We start from the raw sequence: 14,170 nt of genomic DNA on the forward strand, positions 1-14,170 counted from the left end.
AATTCCATTGAATCCATTCCCGCTCTCTACTCCATGTCCCGAGACTATATGTATATATATAATTATAGTTGACATACTATATTATTCAACATCAGCTTCAGAAATACAATGCGGTGGTCAGGCCTCTACATCGACTATGAAGTGGACTCCCCAAAAGGACATGGGTCCATCTGGCCCCCTAAGAAATACTTACAACATTATAGATTATATTCCCCATGAGGTTGTTTTAAATTGAGCTCCAGAAACAGACCCTGAGAATGGGACTCATGTGTAAGTGGTTTATTAAGGAAATGCTTTTGGGGCAGCCAGGAAGGGGGGAAGTTGGACAGAGAAGGGAAGAGCCCAGGCCAAGTATGATCTCAGGCAAAGTCCCCCTTGGCCTGGTCCCAGGGAGCTCTGTTGTGTCCCCACTCAGGGCAAGGGCGGTAAGCTCTCAAACACCTTCAATGGTGGTTGGCAGTCCCCGGCTACCGGCCACCTGGAGGATGGAAGGATGTAAACCCTGGGCTCTCTGGCTCCACACTTGTGAGCACAGTGACTCAGTAGACGGAGGGCAGTTAGGAGCAAAAGCGCACAGAGGGGTTGGAGAAAGGAGCTCACAGATATGGTAAAAGGACTCAAGGTGTTAGCATGGGCACCACAGTGCTTCTCAAAGACACACCACACAAAGTAAAAAAAGTGCAGGGTTGCTGGGCTCAGGGCTTTGGGAGGATTAACCACCCTTTCTTTCTCTGAGAACTACCACCATCGCCTCTACTCCCATCCCTCCACCCTCAGGCCCACCACACACAATTTCACCCTCCACAGCTGAGTTCATCTGCCTCCATAGCCACAGCCCAGCCAAGAGAATGTCTCCTGAGAATTTGGCTTGGGGACTGAGAGAATCATATTTAGTCTGGCTGTTGGCCTGGATACGGGTGGTGTGGAGTTAGGAGTGAGGTCGTCATTGTGGGGTGGCCAGGCTTGGACATAAGCCCAGGGAAGCAAAGAAAACCACTCCACAAAGAGAAAGGGGAGTGTATAAGCAGATTAATAGCTAATAATTATTAAGTGCTGGCTACACCCCAGGCTGTTTACACATGGATGAACCGTCAGATCCTCACACCAACCCTATGGTATAGGAACTACAGTTGTTCTCATCCAAGGTCAAGGACACACAATGCTCAAGTGGATTAGTAAATAATCCAGGGTCACGCAGCTTGAAAGGATGCAGTCAGGATTCAATCCTCATGTTTAACTCCAGAGCCATGTGCTGCCCACAGGCCAGGAGCTCAGCTGAGCACTCAGAAGACCAGGTTAGACTTTGTGGCAGTTCAGATGACAAGTGATGGGAGCTGGGGCCAAGACCATGACTGTAAGGATAGCTAGAGAGAAGATCTGAGAGGTACCTAGGAGGTAGAGTCCACTGGATAAGCTGGTAGCTGAATGCCAGATGTGGAGGCAAGGAGGATAGCTATGTCTCTGGCTGGAGCCACTGGGGAGAAGGTACTGGGACAGGAAATGCTGTGCAGAAGCTGGTCTGAGAGCGGGAAGGCAAAGGGAGAGAAGGCAGAGATGGACTGTACCTAAAAGAAGACAGCAGATAAAATGTAGGCATCATCCCCTCTCTCTCTCTAGCCTCATTGCTTCTTTCTCATAGTCCAACTCAAAATTCTCTGTCTCTCTTCCACAAAAACTTCTCCAAAAACCTTCTAGGCCTAGAAACTCCTCTGAAATCAGACCTGAGCAGCAGTGGAACACTGTATTGAGGTTTGGGGATGGAAAGGGTTAAAACTTGGCCCTGGTCTACCACCTGCTGTGCAACTTGGATGTGCCCCTTAACCTCTCTGAGCCTCAGATTCATTTTCTCTAAAATGAGAGTTTTGGACGTAATGCTTTCAGAGATAATGCTGTAATAGTTGGCGAATGTTCTAATTCTTTATTATTCAGTAATTGTTTTTGCCAATGCTACATGGTACATATTTCAAAACTGGAAGAGTATTGCCACACTTAAGAAGCACTGAATATGTCGAGCACAGTATATCGTTACACCACAGTGTTTTTTAATTACTTAATTTGAAGAGTTAATATAGACTGTGGTTAAACATAGAGACGGGCTGTCTGAATTCAGCCGTTCACTTGCTGGGCGTGTGGCCTTGGCAAATTACCGAACTTCCCTGTGCCTCAGCTTCACCAGCTGCGAAATGGGCACAGGAGTATCATGACAATGATTAATATATGTTAAATTTTGTATGTATTAGATAATTACTGTTTAGAGTAGCTACTCTTTAGCCTTCACTTTTTTATCTGTAAAATGGGATTACTACTAACTACTTATTAATAAGAACATGAGAAAAATTAAATAAAATCATATATCTACTTAAAGCAACACGAAGCCTATCTCTTTCTAAGCATTCAATCAACCTTGGTAGATAGATAGCTGGGTAGACAGATAGACAACTATAACCTGGCTCCCAATCCCATTCCAGTTTCCAAGGAATAACTACCATAGCTCTCCATTCTTTTCGTGTGTATTTGTGGCAGGAGAGAAATCAATCAGGTGCTGTGCTGTCGTTTTCCCCCTGGTGCTTGATAGCTTTTATTTTAGAATAATACCAAGTTTTCTTTAATGCCTTTCTTTTCTTTAAAAGTAGCACAGTATGCTTAGGCTCAGCAGTTTCCATTCTCCTCTGAGTAATTGAAGGTCTGTTTCTACCCAGGATGGTTTTAAAGTAGAAACAGACTTGCTGGTACTCTTTCTCCTAAATTGAACATCTAGCTTCCATTTATTGAAAATGAGCTGAAAGAAAGGATCACACAATTATGCTGTTCACTCCCCCCATATTCTTTTTAACATATTGCTGCTAACAGGATCTCTGTTTTGCCATGAAATTCTGCAACTTATGAAAATTTAATAGCAACATGGGCCCGAAGAAGAGTAAAAATTGATATTCTACACATAACTAGATGAAAATGCTCCCTGGGAGAACAACACGCTACAGACCATTTATTCCAGGCATCTAGGAGGGTGTACTTGATAGAAGAAAAGATGCAGCTCGAAGAGCCAGAAAAGAGAACCAGAGGTATGAGCCAGGGGCCTGAGCATCTCCAATCTTATCAGAAAGAATAAGAAGAGGAGATGGTGGTGCGTCCTCTCCTTCTTGTCCCATTTCTTACCCCTGAGTCTGTCTACGATTATTGTGAGTAAACTGGCAAGATTTGTGTTTAAATTCACAAGAGAAGAGGGAATGCAACTTTTCAGCTGCCGCTCGTTTCAGACCTGACTGTACTTTCCACCCCAGCACCCCCAACTGTTCTCCCTCCTTAGTTCCTGTGAATTATGTGTATCAAAAGAGCAGTGACTCAGGCAGCTGGGGCTTGAGGAAATGTGTGGCTCAATGAGGAGGAAAGAAGTTCTCATGCTGATTGCAAAAAAAAAAGTACTTCATTTTGTATCACATTCTCCATGTTCAAGTTCATTGCAGGCACAGCCTTTCAAGAGCTGAATAGTGAAAGCAGGTGACAGAAGGGAACATGGCCACTCACCCTCTCCTACCCCCTGCCCGGTGCTTGTGGCACCATGAGAGACACAAATGATAGATGACAGAGCTTCTGCCTTCAGCAAGCTTGTGGATTATCTTGGGCTAAATTTGGTAACTTGAATGTCACATTTTCCAGCTCTGACCTAATGGCAAGATGATTCCTAAGGCCTGATCAATAACTGTTTGGTGTCTGGAGTGATCTGGCGTTGCATAGGGAGGAGCTTGGGATGCAATAAGCCATTAATAGACAGTTTCCACTCCCAGGTACAGCTCTAGAATGTCTGTATAAGGGGCTTCAAGACAGCCATCTGCTTGAGAAGGTGCAGCACCTAAGAGTCATGTATTGAGACTGTGTTTTTATAGCCAATACCATGTGTTGGGTTGTCGGAAAAGTCATGACCCATTTTTGCATCGAAAACATAGAAAAAATACATCATGACTTTTCTGACAACCCAATATTTTGTTAGACCATATATTTGTTTGGGGTGGCTTGAGGAGAGGCTGATGGAGGTGTGGGGAGATAGACTAAAGCTGCCCAGTCACTCCTTGAGGCCACCAATTGCCTATGCAAACCACTATACGTGAAAGCTTGGGGAGAGGAATACACAGTTTCTGCCACCAGGAAGCTTACTCACTAATTAGGTGTGCACATTAAAACAAACAAAAGCTCTAATAAAGAGCCATGCAAGTATGGGCCAGATGAGTGTGAGAGGCACAGGTGTATCCGTGTGGGTTCAGGTAAGCTTCACAAATGAGATTGTGAAGCATGAATGGGTGGGTGAAGAGAAAAGTGTGGGAAATGGAATGGGTGAGAAGGTTGAAATAAGCATATATGAAGACAGTGAACTGAGCAGGTGAACGTGTAAAGGACACATGCGATTAGCACTGAACTATTCATTCATTTCACAGACATGTATTGCTCACCTACCCTGTCCCAGGCACTATCCTCAGAGCTAGGGACACAGTAGTAAATAAATCATGCTCTCTAGAATGTGAGGGTTGCTGCCCTGATTTGGGCCCCACCAGACCTGCCCCATGTTCCTGGCAGCAGAGCTCCCATCTTCAATCCTGCCTGCAGAGAGGGTTCCCATTTCAGGCCATTCTTCAGTGCAGACAGGTCCACCTGCCCTCCCCCAGCCATTGTGCAGGCAGCTCCTGTGACGTGGGGCGGACACAGGATAAATTACCGCCCCATCATCGTCATGCATAAAACATGGCACAGGAGGCCGCCCAGCCTGCAGCTGCCTTCGGGCTGGTTGGGAGCTCAGGGAAGGAAAGGAAAGGAAAGTTACAAGACAAAAGAAGTCAACGGAAGCCCCGGATATAAAAAAAGAGAAAAGGGTTTTGTTTTCTTTTTTAATTTTTATACATCGGGCCTCGACTTCCTGTATTGCTGGGAGCCTTCGTTCACCTGCCATGGGAAGGTATTAGACCTGCTTTGGGACCATGGTGTTACCTTCGCGATTACACTGGATCAGAAACAGGCCATGGAGAGACAGGATCCGGAGGAGGCAGCTCAACCGTGAGTGTCCCGGATGTGGCCCGCTCCCCTTCCCTGCCCTCCTTTCCACACCTGCCCCTCCTGCAAATCCACTCCAAGCCACCCCCACACCCCCGCCCTCAATGTTCCGTTCTCTCTCTTCCAATGATCTTTTCTTCGTTTCCATCCACTCCCCTCTCTCTTCCTATCTTCTTCCTATAGCTTTCTCCTAATTAGAGGTAATTAAATACACCTTGTTTCAAGTAGCAAACAAGAGAGGGCCTCTTTTCTTTATTTTTCATCTGGATGGGAAATACAAATAAATATTTACACCAGTCAAAGAGTTGTGTGAACTGGAACTTTTGTTTAGTATGGGGAGAAATGCAATGTCTGGATCTCACAGTAATCAGCTATGTAGCTAGAACCAGTGAAGCTCTGGGGTCAGTGGGTCACATTCCCCTTAAAGGACCCAATCACATGCCTCTTAAATTATCAGATGCCCTTGGAGGTTTTCCTTGAATGGACAGGAACTTGAACCAAAGGGAGATATTAGTGTGGAAGTAACCTGAGAGAGAGAAAAAAAAAAGCACTCCAAGCATATGCTACGACTCACCAATAAGTAACATATTGTGTGTGTCTGTTGCTGGAAAGGTTTGTTTACCTCAGATGTCAGCAAATTCAAATAGTTTGAGGGGATAGGCCACTGTGGTAAATGAGTGAAAGGGCTGTTTTCACAGCAGTAAGGAAGCTCAATTTCTTCTTATCTCTGTCAGGAGAAAAACAACAGTGAAACCATGGCGATAAATTATAACTGACATTTGGCCTCAGTCTGGGGAGGCAATAGGGAGTGGGAGAGGCTATAGTAAATGGGAAAGTCTTGTCCTGCCACTAGAAGCACCCAGCATTCCATGCCATCAGATTGTTTTAATGAGAAATGGGCATCCAACAGGTTGCCAGGTTTCCCAACTTTTCAAGAAAAGCTACAACAACAAAATGCTAATTTCTAAGTGAAAGCTCTCAACTTTAAACATTGGCGGTTAATTCCTTCAAGTTTAAATACCGTAATAACCAATGCTATGCTCTGATGCAAAATGTGACTACTGTAGGCCACTAAGCCCTGGTTGAGGTACTGGGTGGTATTCTCATTAGAGACCCATCACGCGGTGTTATTTAAGTCTCGTTATATGTTGGTGACGCCTTCTTAAGTGCTAAAAGCTCCTGGTGAAGACAGTTAAATTAAGATGAATGAGTGGTTGAGGAACATAAGTAACAAACATAGTCATGGTCTATGAGATTAGGAGGCCACGTAGGGCTGGTTGGATTACAAATGACACCCCACATACCAGAAATTGCTTTATACCAGCAAAATACTTTAATATCACTGAAGAATCCGTTAGAATTTTTCTCAGAGTCTCCACCTTCTTATTCATCTGCTGCTTTCGGTTGTGCCTACCTTGAGTTCAAGTTTCAGTTTTGTGACACCTTATTCTGTGTCTATAGGAAAACAGTTGTAGTTCCACAGATTTAGGGCTATGTGTGATCTGTGGTGTTGCCTACTGATGGGGAGTGACCTACCCTCTAAAAACAAGAACTTGTTTTTACTTAAATTATGAGATTTTACTTAAATTATGAGACTAACATCTGGGTACTATGACTTGATTTCTGCATGGTTTTAATATGAAACAATGATATGTTAATAAATGTTTAAACCAAGCTAGACATTAAGCAGACTAGCCCTGACCTTTTTGGCAACAAAGGCAAGGATTCTAACATTCCTCCAGGATGGTCTAGAGCCCTGCTGGATTGGAGTTGGCGTGCGTCAGAAATAGCAGCTGGGTCAAGTGACATTGTTTTGGGTTAATTGTTACAACTTATGGGACACCTGTTCATGCGTTTGAAGACAGAAAATTAGAGGCAGTGGGAAAGGAAAAAGAGTGAAGACGCTGAAGAGGGAAGGCACAAGGGAATAGTTTCTCTCTGCAAACACCAACCTGCACTGTTTTGCAATTACTGAAATCTCTCTTTGGTTACTTTTCCTGTCCTCTTTCTCAGAGCCTTTTCTCATAGATCGGTGTCCCCTCTGACTTGGAAACCCAAACATTGTTGCCCCTTGGGGTCATACTGTCTTTGAAGAAAATAAGTAAATTACCCTTTTTTCCTTAAATACACAAAGAGACCTTGAATGGCAGCAGGAGGCACACGTGCCACCACTCCCCATTTCCAGGCCCATGCAGACATTGCTAATCAACCACAGCTCTCTCTACATCTTTCTCTCCCAAGGAGGCTAGGCCCAGCCTTAGAATCCCTTCCAATATAGTGCTGCTATCTCTGCTCAATTAGAATTACCTCAATAGTTGAAACATGTATTTGTTTTCTGTTGCTTCCTAACACATTACCACAAGCTTCCTGTCTTAAAATGACACGTATTTATTATCTCACAGTTTCCATGGGTCAGGAGTCTGGATGTGAATTAGCTGCATCTTCTGCTCAGGGTCTCCGAACACTGCAGGTGAGGTGTCAGCCAGGACTGTGATCTCCCCCCGAGGCTCAGTGGTTGTTGGCAGAATTGTGGTTGTAGGACTGAGGCCTTCCCAGGTAAAGAGGGACAGAGACAGAGCAATAGCTCAGCAAGTGCCTGGATTTTCTGAATGCTGACAGCAATGTTGGGCGGGTCATGGCAGTGAGGGGTGGGCAGAGATAAGAGAGTGCTCTGTGACCCTTTCTTTTCTTTTATCTGCTTAAGTTGGGGGGCGGGGTTAAAGGAAAGAAAGCCTGAAAAATGCATACACTTTGATAACAGGGAGATTTGGCTTCAAATCCTCCTTCTATAACTTCGTATAGCCTGTGGGCAAGTCACTCCACCTTGCTGAATGTTCACTTTCTTAGCCATAAAATGGTTGTCACAATGATGCCAATGTCACAGTGTTATTGGGGGAATTAAAAGACATACAATATGTCAAGTGCCTTGCACAGTGCCTGGCACGTAGCAGTGGTATCTATTGAGATCTGAGAGACTAGAAGAAGTAATGGTGACATTGGGGACAGGGTAAAGGGGTGACCATGGCCACCACCATGCTTGTAGGCTGGAGGAAACGCTGCTGGAGAAGGAGCCCTCTCTCAGCCTCTAACATCACCACACCCCATGTGTGACAGGAGCAGGAGCAACCCAGCTATGCCGGGAAAGCCACCCTGGCTGGGGGTGCTAACTCCTGTCCTTCTGGGAAGCTGAGGTGTCTGTCCTCCCCCACAGCAGTCCCCAGATGGTTTTGTGTACAAATAAATGCATCCAGATGACATCACCCAAGTAGAACTTATTGCTTTGCCTCCTTAAAAGGTTGAACTCTGTGTCTAGGTGGAGCATTGATGGAGGAGGCAGCAGGATGACACCCTCTGTGGACCCCAACAAGTTTTCCCTGTCCCTGAAAAGCAAGTGACAAAGCTGATACATGTTTGAGATTAGGGATGCTGCCATCTTAAAGATACCACTATGACTTCCTTCCCAGTGTTGATGTCACTTGGCCATCTCATTCTGTTCACCAGCATTCTTCTGACTCAGGGCAGTGGTATTCTTAACTGTAACCTGTAGGGAGGAGTCTGAGTTCCAAAGACCAGCCCTGGACTGTGGCTGGGAGTGTAACTGTGGCTTTGAAGGGGGCTCTCCTGTCTATGGCCATGCTGGAGTGACCATGCTACAGAAGGAGGTAAGAACTCAGCCAGTTACTCCTTACCCTGCATGGCCTTGTAGGGCACTCTGGTTCATAGAAAGGTCTGGGAGTCTCTTCTAAAAACCTCTGTGTCTTCAGATCAGCTGAGGCCAAGGGCTGAGGGGGGCCCTGTGGAGGGAGGATGTGCAGGCGCCCTTCCCAGAAGCCTCCATCTGAGCATGGCCACCACTGTGCAGATGGCCCCTGCTTGTGGGACCGCATCAGCTTACAGAGCAGCCGGGCTTACTATCGGCTTTCTGCCTGGCTTACCTGTTATCTGTTGGGGTGGGCAGACACAGTGTCGGGCCTGGGTGACTCACGTTTCCCCCCAAGCTCCTCCCTCTGGGATTATGCTCTGGCTTTGGGAAGCCATATGGCTACATGGATACAGACACCCAGATATCCTAGAGCACAGGCCTGCCTTTCCCAACTGGCTGCCTTGGGATCTTGCTGCTGCTCTGATTTCTTCAGACTTGCTCCCGAATGTCAGATTCCTTGGGCTGCAGTCACTGCTTCAGGCTGGGCTTCTCTGTTCTGTCGACACCCGGCCAGTTTCTGTCTTGGTCCTTTTCTTTAAAGCCATAAGCTTAAAGATTTGGGAGGAGGTGAATGAAGGGGTCACCCCCAAGCACACACAGAAAAAACAAAGGAAGAAGCCTCTTAGAACATTCTCTATAATCCACAAGTGACAGATTCTCCCAGGCCCAGTCTAGCCACCTGCTAAAGTGGTTTTTGCACAGCCTCAGCCCAGACAGCAGGCGGCTGCCCGCAAGGACTGAGTTTCTCCTCAGCTCCACATCTTGTTTCAAGCACTTCTGCCAATCGTAGGAAATCTGACTGTGCTTTGTGTTAGGGACCCTAGTATTCATACTAATGTAAGAATTACTTATATACTGTCAAATATGGCATTCACTGTTTTCTTATCATCCAGAAAAATAACTGTTTCTGTAGAAGCCTGACCCTGCTCCTTCCTGACTGAATGATTGAGTCTGGGAGTGCCATTGCCAAGTGCCCCATTCCAGCTTATACTGTCAGGAAAAAAAGATGGGAAACCCGAGAAAGGGAGCGTCTTTGAATAATTCAAGGGGGTTCTTTTGGTGGAGAAAGCACTCTCTTTGTATGCACATTGATCTGGGCAGATATGTCAGCTATCTCCAGCCAAGGACAGACAAAAGAAAGGGGGCGGGGGGAGAGGGAAGGAGAGGAAGAGGAAAAAAATACAAATGCAGCTAACAAAACTAAAAAGAATGAAAACAGCAGAGAGGTTGGAACCCTAAGAGCTTGGTGATCGATCTCAAAGTCCTCTATACTCAGATGGGCTGTTTGTAGACAGATGTAAAGAGCCCAGAAGTTAATCACTAGAATAACAACTTGGTCTCTGATTAGAAGCAGAAAAATTAACAAAACAGCAAATTTTCTCAGCAGCATTCATCTAGTGTATTAAATTGTGGGGAAGAAGGATCTTAGGGGATAGATACTGCCTTGGAATATTTTAGTCTGAATACAACCCACTATGTGAATCCCATTTCTTTCTGAAATATCAAGATCCAAGAAATTGATTGACTGCATAAGAGTAGGCGTTTATTTATGGGTACACACACCCCTCACTATAATCGGGATTGTTAAGATAATTCACGTGAAAATATCGTCAGCTTGCAGAACCATACAAATGTATGGTTCTTAGTCTGTACTTAGTCTAGTATATTAAAGTAAACCTTTCAAACTTAATTGTTTTAATTTTAAAAATATAATTTGTCAGGAACTTCTTAATGGGCTTACTCTTTTGTGGGTTTAAGATTCAAAAAGTTGAACACGTGGTTCAAGGAGAATTACAGGTCCAAAAAGCGCCACCTGCCTAAATGGTTCCTTTTGGCATTGCTGTGTCAGGACTTGTGGGGCCCCAGGTGTCAGCAGACAGACCCTGCCACAACCTCAGCTGCCATGGAGCCGCTGGACAAAGCAGGGACACCCAGTTCTGTGTCTTCTTGCCTTCGGCCCCTAGTAGAGAATACCGTGTTACTTATTTCCCCCAGGCCTTCAACCTCTTATCTCCTGCCACCTTCCTTTCAGGGCATTCCTCCTCCATATTAATGATTTTCCTCCATTCATTTTCTTAAAATTGTCATGGTTTTGTATTTCAGACCACTGTCATATCTACTACACAATGCATCGCCACCAATTCAAAGAAATTGCAGGAAAATTCATTTTGAATTTATACAAATGATTTCTTTAAAACTATACATTAATTTTTTTCACTTTTAAAAAATATACAGATTAAGAAAAATATACAGCAACTCAAAATAGAATAACTAAAGTTATTGCCTTCTAGACATTCTCAGTCTTTTTTGTTTTCAAGAATAAACAAGGATTTACAAATAGTATATCATTGTTTACATATTGACCTTCCAAAGTGCTTTAGAGGATTACTCTCTTCAGTCTGCCCTTTTGGTCCTTTATTTTTCATTTGCTAAGCAAAAGTAAACTTTAGCCTATATTTATGTGAATTATCATAAATCTGAATTAGTAAGGCTTCAAATAATGAAACTTGGCTCTGCTTTATACATGTGGAAATGCATGCCTACATAAATATCTAATAAAAATGCACTAGCATCCAAACACCACCTATGTTTTCTTCTAGGCGTTTCAGGTCTTACATTCAAGTCTTTAATCCATTTTTAATTGATTTTTGATTTGTAAGTTAATGCTCTGGTTTCATTCTTTTGCATGTATCTGTCCAGTTTTCCCAGCACCATTTATTGAAAAGACTGTCCTTTCCCTAGTGTATATATGTTCTTAGCTCCTTTGTCATAAATTAATTGATCATATATGTGTGGGTTTATTTCTGGGCTTTCTATTCTGTTCCATTGATCTGTGTGTCTGCTTTACACCAACATCATACTGTCTTGATTACTGTAGCTTTGTAATATAGTTTGAAATCAGGGAACTTGATGACTCCAGTTTTGTTCTTCTTTTTCAAGATTACTTTGACTATCCAGGGTCTTTTGTGGTTCCATACAAATTTTAGGATTGTTTGTTCTAGCTCTGTGAAAAATGCCATTGGTATTTTGATAGAGATTGTACTGAATCTAAAGATTGCTTTGGGCAGTATGGACATTTTAACAATATTAATTATTTCAATCCGTAACACGGGATATCTTTTCATTTATTTGTGTCTTCTTCAATTTCTTTCATTAACATCTTACAGTTTTCTGTGTACAAGCCTTTCACCTCCTTAGTTAAATTTATTCCTAGGTATTTTATTCTTTATTAAGCAATTATAAATGGGATTGTTTTCTTAATTTCTTTCTGGTAGTTCATTATTAATGTATAAAAACACAACAGGTTTTTTTTCAGTCATTTATATTTTTTATTGTGAAATAAAAAAAATTTTAAAATTAGTTTCAGGTGTACAACACAGTGCAATAGTTATACTTTTTACCTCTCAAAGTGACAACTCCCCTCCCCCAATCCGCCACCCCACTACCCCCCCATATCATTCATATCTATTACAATTCCCTTGACTCCACTCCCACACTATACTCCACGACCCGTGACTATATAAATATCCAATTATAGTTGACATACACTATTATACAACATCAGCTTCAGGTGTACAGTGCAGTGATCAAGCCTCTACCGCATCCATGAAGTGGTCTCCCTAAAAAGACATGTCACCATCTGACACCCTACAAAATATTTACAACATTATTAATTATATTCCTCGAACTATCTTTCATATCCCTGTGGCAATATTGTAGTTACCTATCTATGCTGTCTAATCCCTTCCCCTTCTCCCTCATCCCCACCCCCTCCCAACTAGCAGCCATCAGTTTTTCCTCTATATCTCTGAGACTATTTCTGTTTACTTTCCTCATTCATTCAGTTTTTTAAATTCCACATGTAAGTGAGATCATATGGTATTTGTCTTTCTCTGACTGACTTATTTCACTTAACATATTAGGTCCAGGTCCATCCATATCACGCAAATGGTACGGTTTCATTCTTCTTTATAGCTGAGTGATACTCCATTGTATAAATATACCACAGTTTCTTAATCCAGTCATCTACCGAAGGGCATTTCAGTTGTTTCCAAGTTTTGGCTATTGTAAATAGCGCTGCAATAAACATAGAGGTATATATGTTTTTTCGAATTAGCATCTTGGGTTTCTCTGGATAGATACCCAGGAGTGGAATTGCTGGGTCATACGGTAGATCCATTTCCAGTTTTTTGAGATACCTCCATACTGATTTCCATAATGGCTGCTCCAATCTGCAATCCCACCTAAGTGGCCCAAGGTTCCCTTTTCTCCACAACCTTGCCAGCACTTGTTGTTTGTTGATTTATTGATGATAGCCATTCTGACCGGAGTGAGGTGGTATCTCATTGTGGTTTTTATTTGCATTTCTCTAATGATTAGTAAGGTTGAACATTTTTTCATATGCCTGTTGGCCATCTGTATGTCCTCTTTAGAGAAATGCCTCTTCATATCCTCTGCCCATTTTTTAATTGGGTTATTTGTTTTTTTGGTGTTGAGTTGCATGAGTGTTTTATGAATTTTTGATATTAACTCCTTGTAAGATATACGTTGGCAAACACCTTCTATTCAGTAGGCTGCCTTTTTGTTTTATTGATGATTTCCTTTGCTGTGAAAAAAATTTTAAGTTTGATGTAATCCCATGTTTATTGTTTCATTTACTTCCCTTGCCTGAGGGGATATATCAGTAAAAATATTACTGAGGGTAATGTCTGCAAATTTACTCCCTATGTTTTCTTCTAGGAGTTTTATGGTTTCAGGTCTTTCAGTCTGGCTAAAGGTTTGTTGATGTTGTTTATCTTTTCAAAAAACCAGCTCTTGGTTTCATTGATCTTTTGTATTGTTTTTTTGGTCTTTATTTCATTTATTTCTGCTCTGGTCTTTATTATTTCCTTCCTTGTACTCCTTTTGGGCTTGTTTTGCTGTTCTTTTTCCAGTTCCCTTAGGTGTAAAGATAGTCTGTTGATTTGAGATTGTTCTTGTTTCTTTAGATAGGCCTGCATTACTATGAATTTTTCTCTTAGGACTGCTTTCACTGCATCCCATAGATTTTGGGTTGTTGTGTTTTCATTTTTGTTTGTATTAAGAAAGCTTTTGATATCTTCTTTGATCTCCTTTTTGATCCACTTGCTATTTAGTAGCATGTTATTCAGCCTCCATGTCTTTGTGTGCTTTCTGGGTTTCTTCTTATAATTGATTTCTAGTTTCATAGCCTTGTGGTCAGAGAAGATGCTTGATATGATTTCAATCTTCTTAAATTTATTGAGACTTGTTTTGTGGCCTAACATGTGGTCTATCTTGGAATATGTTCCATGTGCACTTGAGAAGGATGTATATTCTGTTCCTTTGGTGTGAAATGCTCTAAAAATATCAATTAAATCCAGCTGGTCTAAAGTGTCATTTAAGGCCACTGTTTCCGTGTTGATTTTC

The 14,170-nt window shown here is 42.7% G+C and overlaps 1 protein-coding gene across 2 annotated transcripts in view; it reads left to right on the plus strand.

The window, feature by feature from the left end:
- Positions 1 to 4,749: 4,749 nt before the first annotated feature.
- The window catches only part of RIPOR2 (RHO family interacting cell polarization regulator 2), a 206,525-nt gene continuing 197,104 nt past the window's right edge, over positions 4,750 to 14,170 (plus strand). The window contains exon 1 of one of the 2 annotated variants that reach the window (XM_019668180.1): positions 4,750 to 5,043. In XM_019668180.1, the coding sequence (XP_019523725.1) occupies positions 4,968 to 5,043 (76 nt within the window). In that variant the 5' untranslated portion in view covers positions 4,750 to 4,967. The remainder of the gene's footprint in view (positions 5,044 to 14,170) is intronic. The other variant, XM_019668177.1, reaches the window with a different exon arrangement.

This window comes from Hipposideros armiger, unplaced genomic scaffold (assembly GCF_001890085.2).
Source record: "Hipposideros armiger isolate ML-2016 unplaced genomic scaffold, ASM189008v1 scaffold_519, whole genome shotgun sequence".
NCBI lineage: Eukaryota > Metazoa > Chordata > Mammalia > Chiroptera > Hipposideridae > Hipposideros > Hipposideros armiger.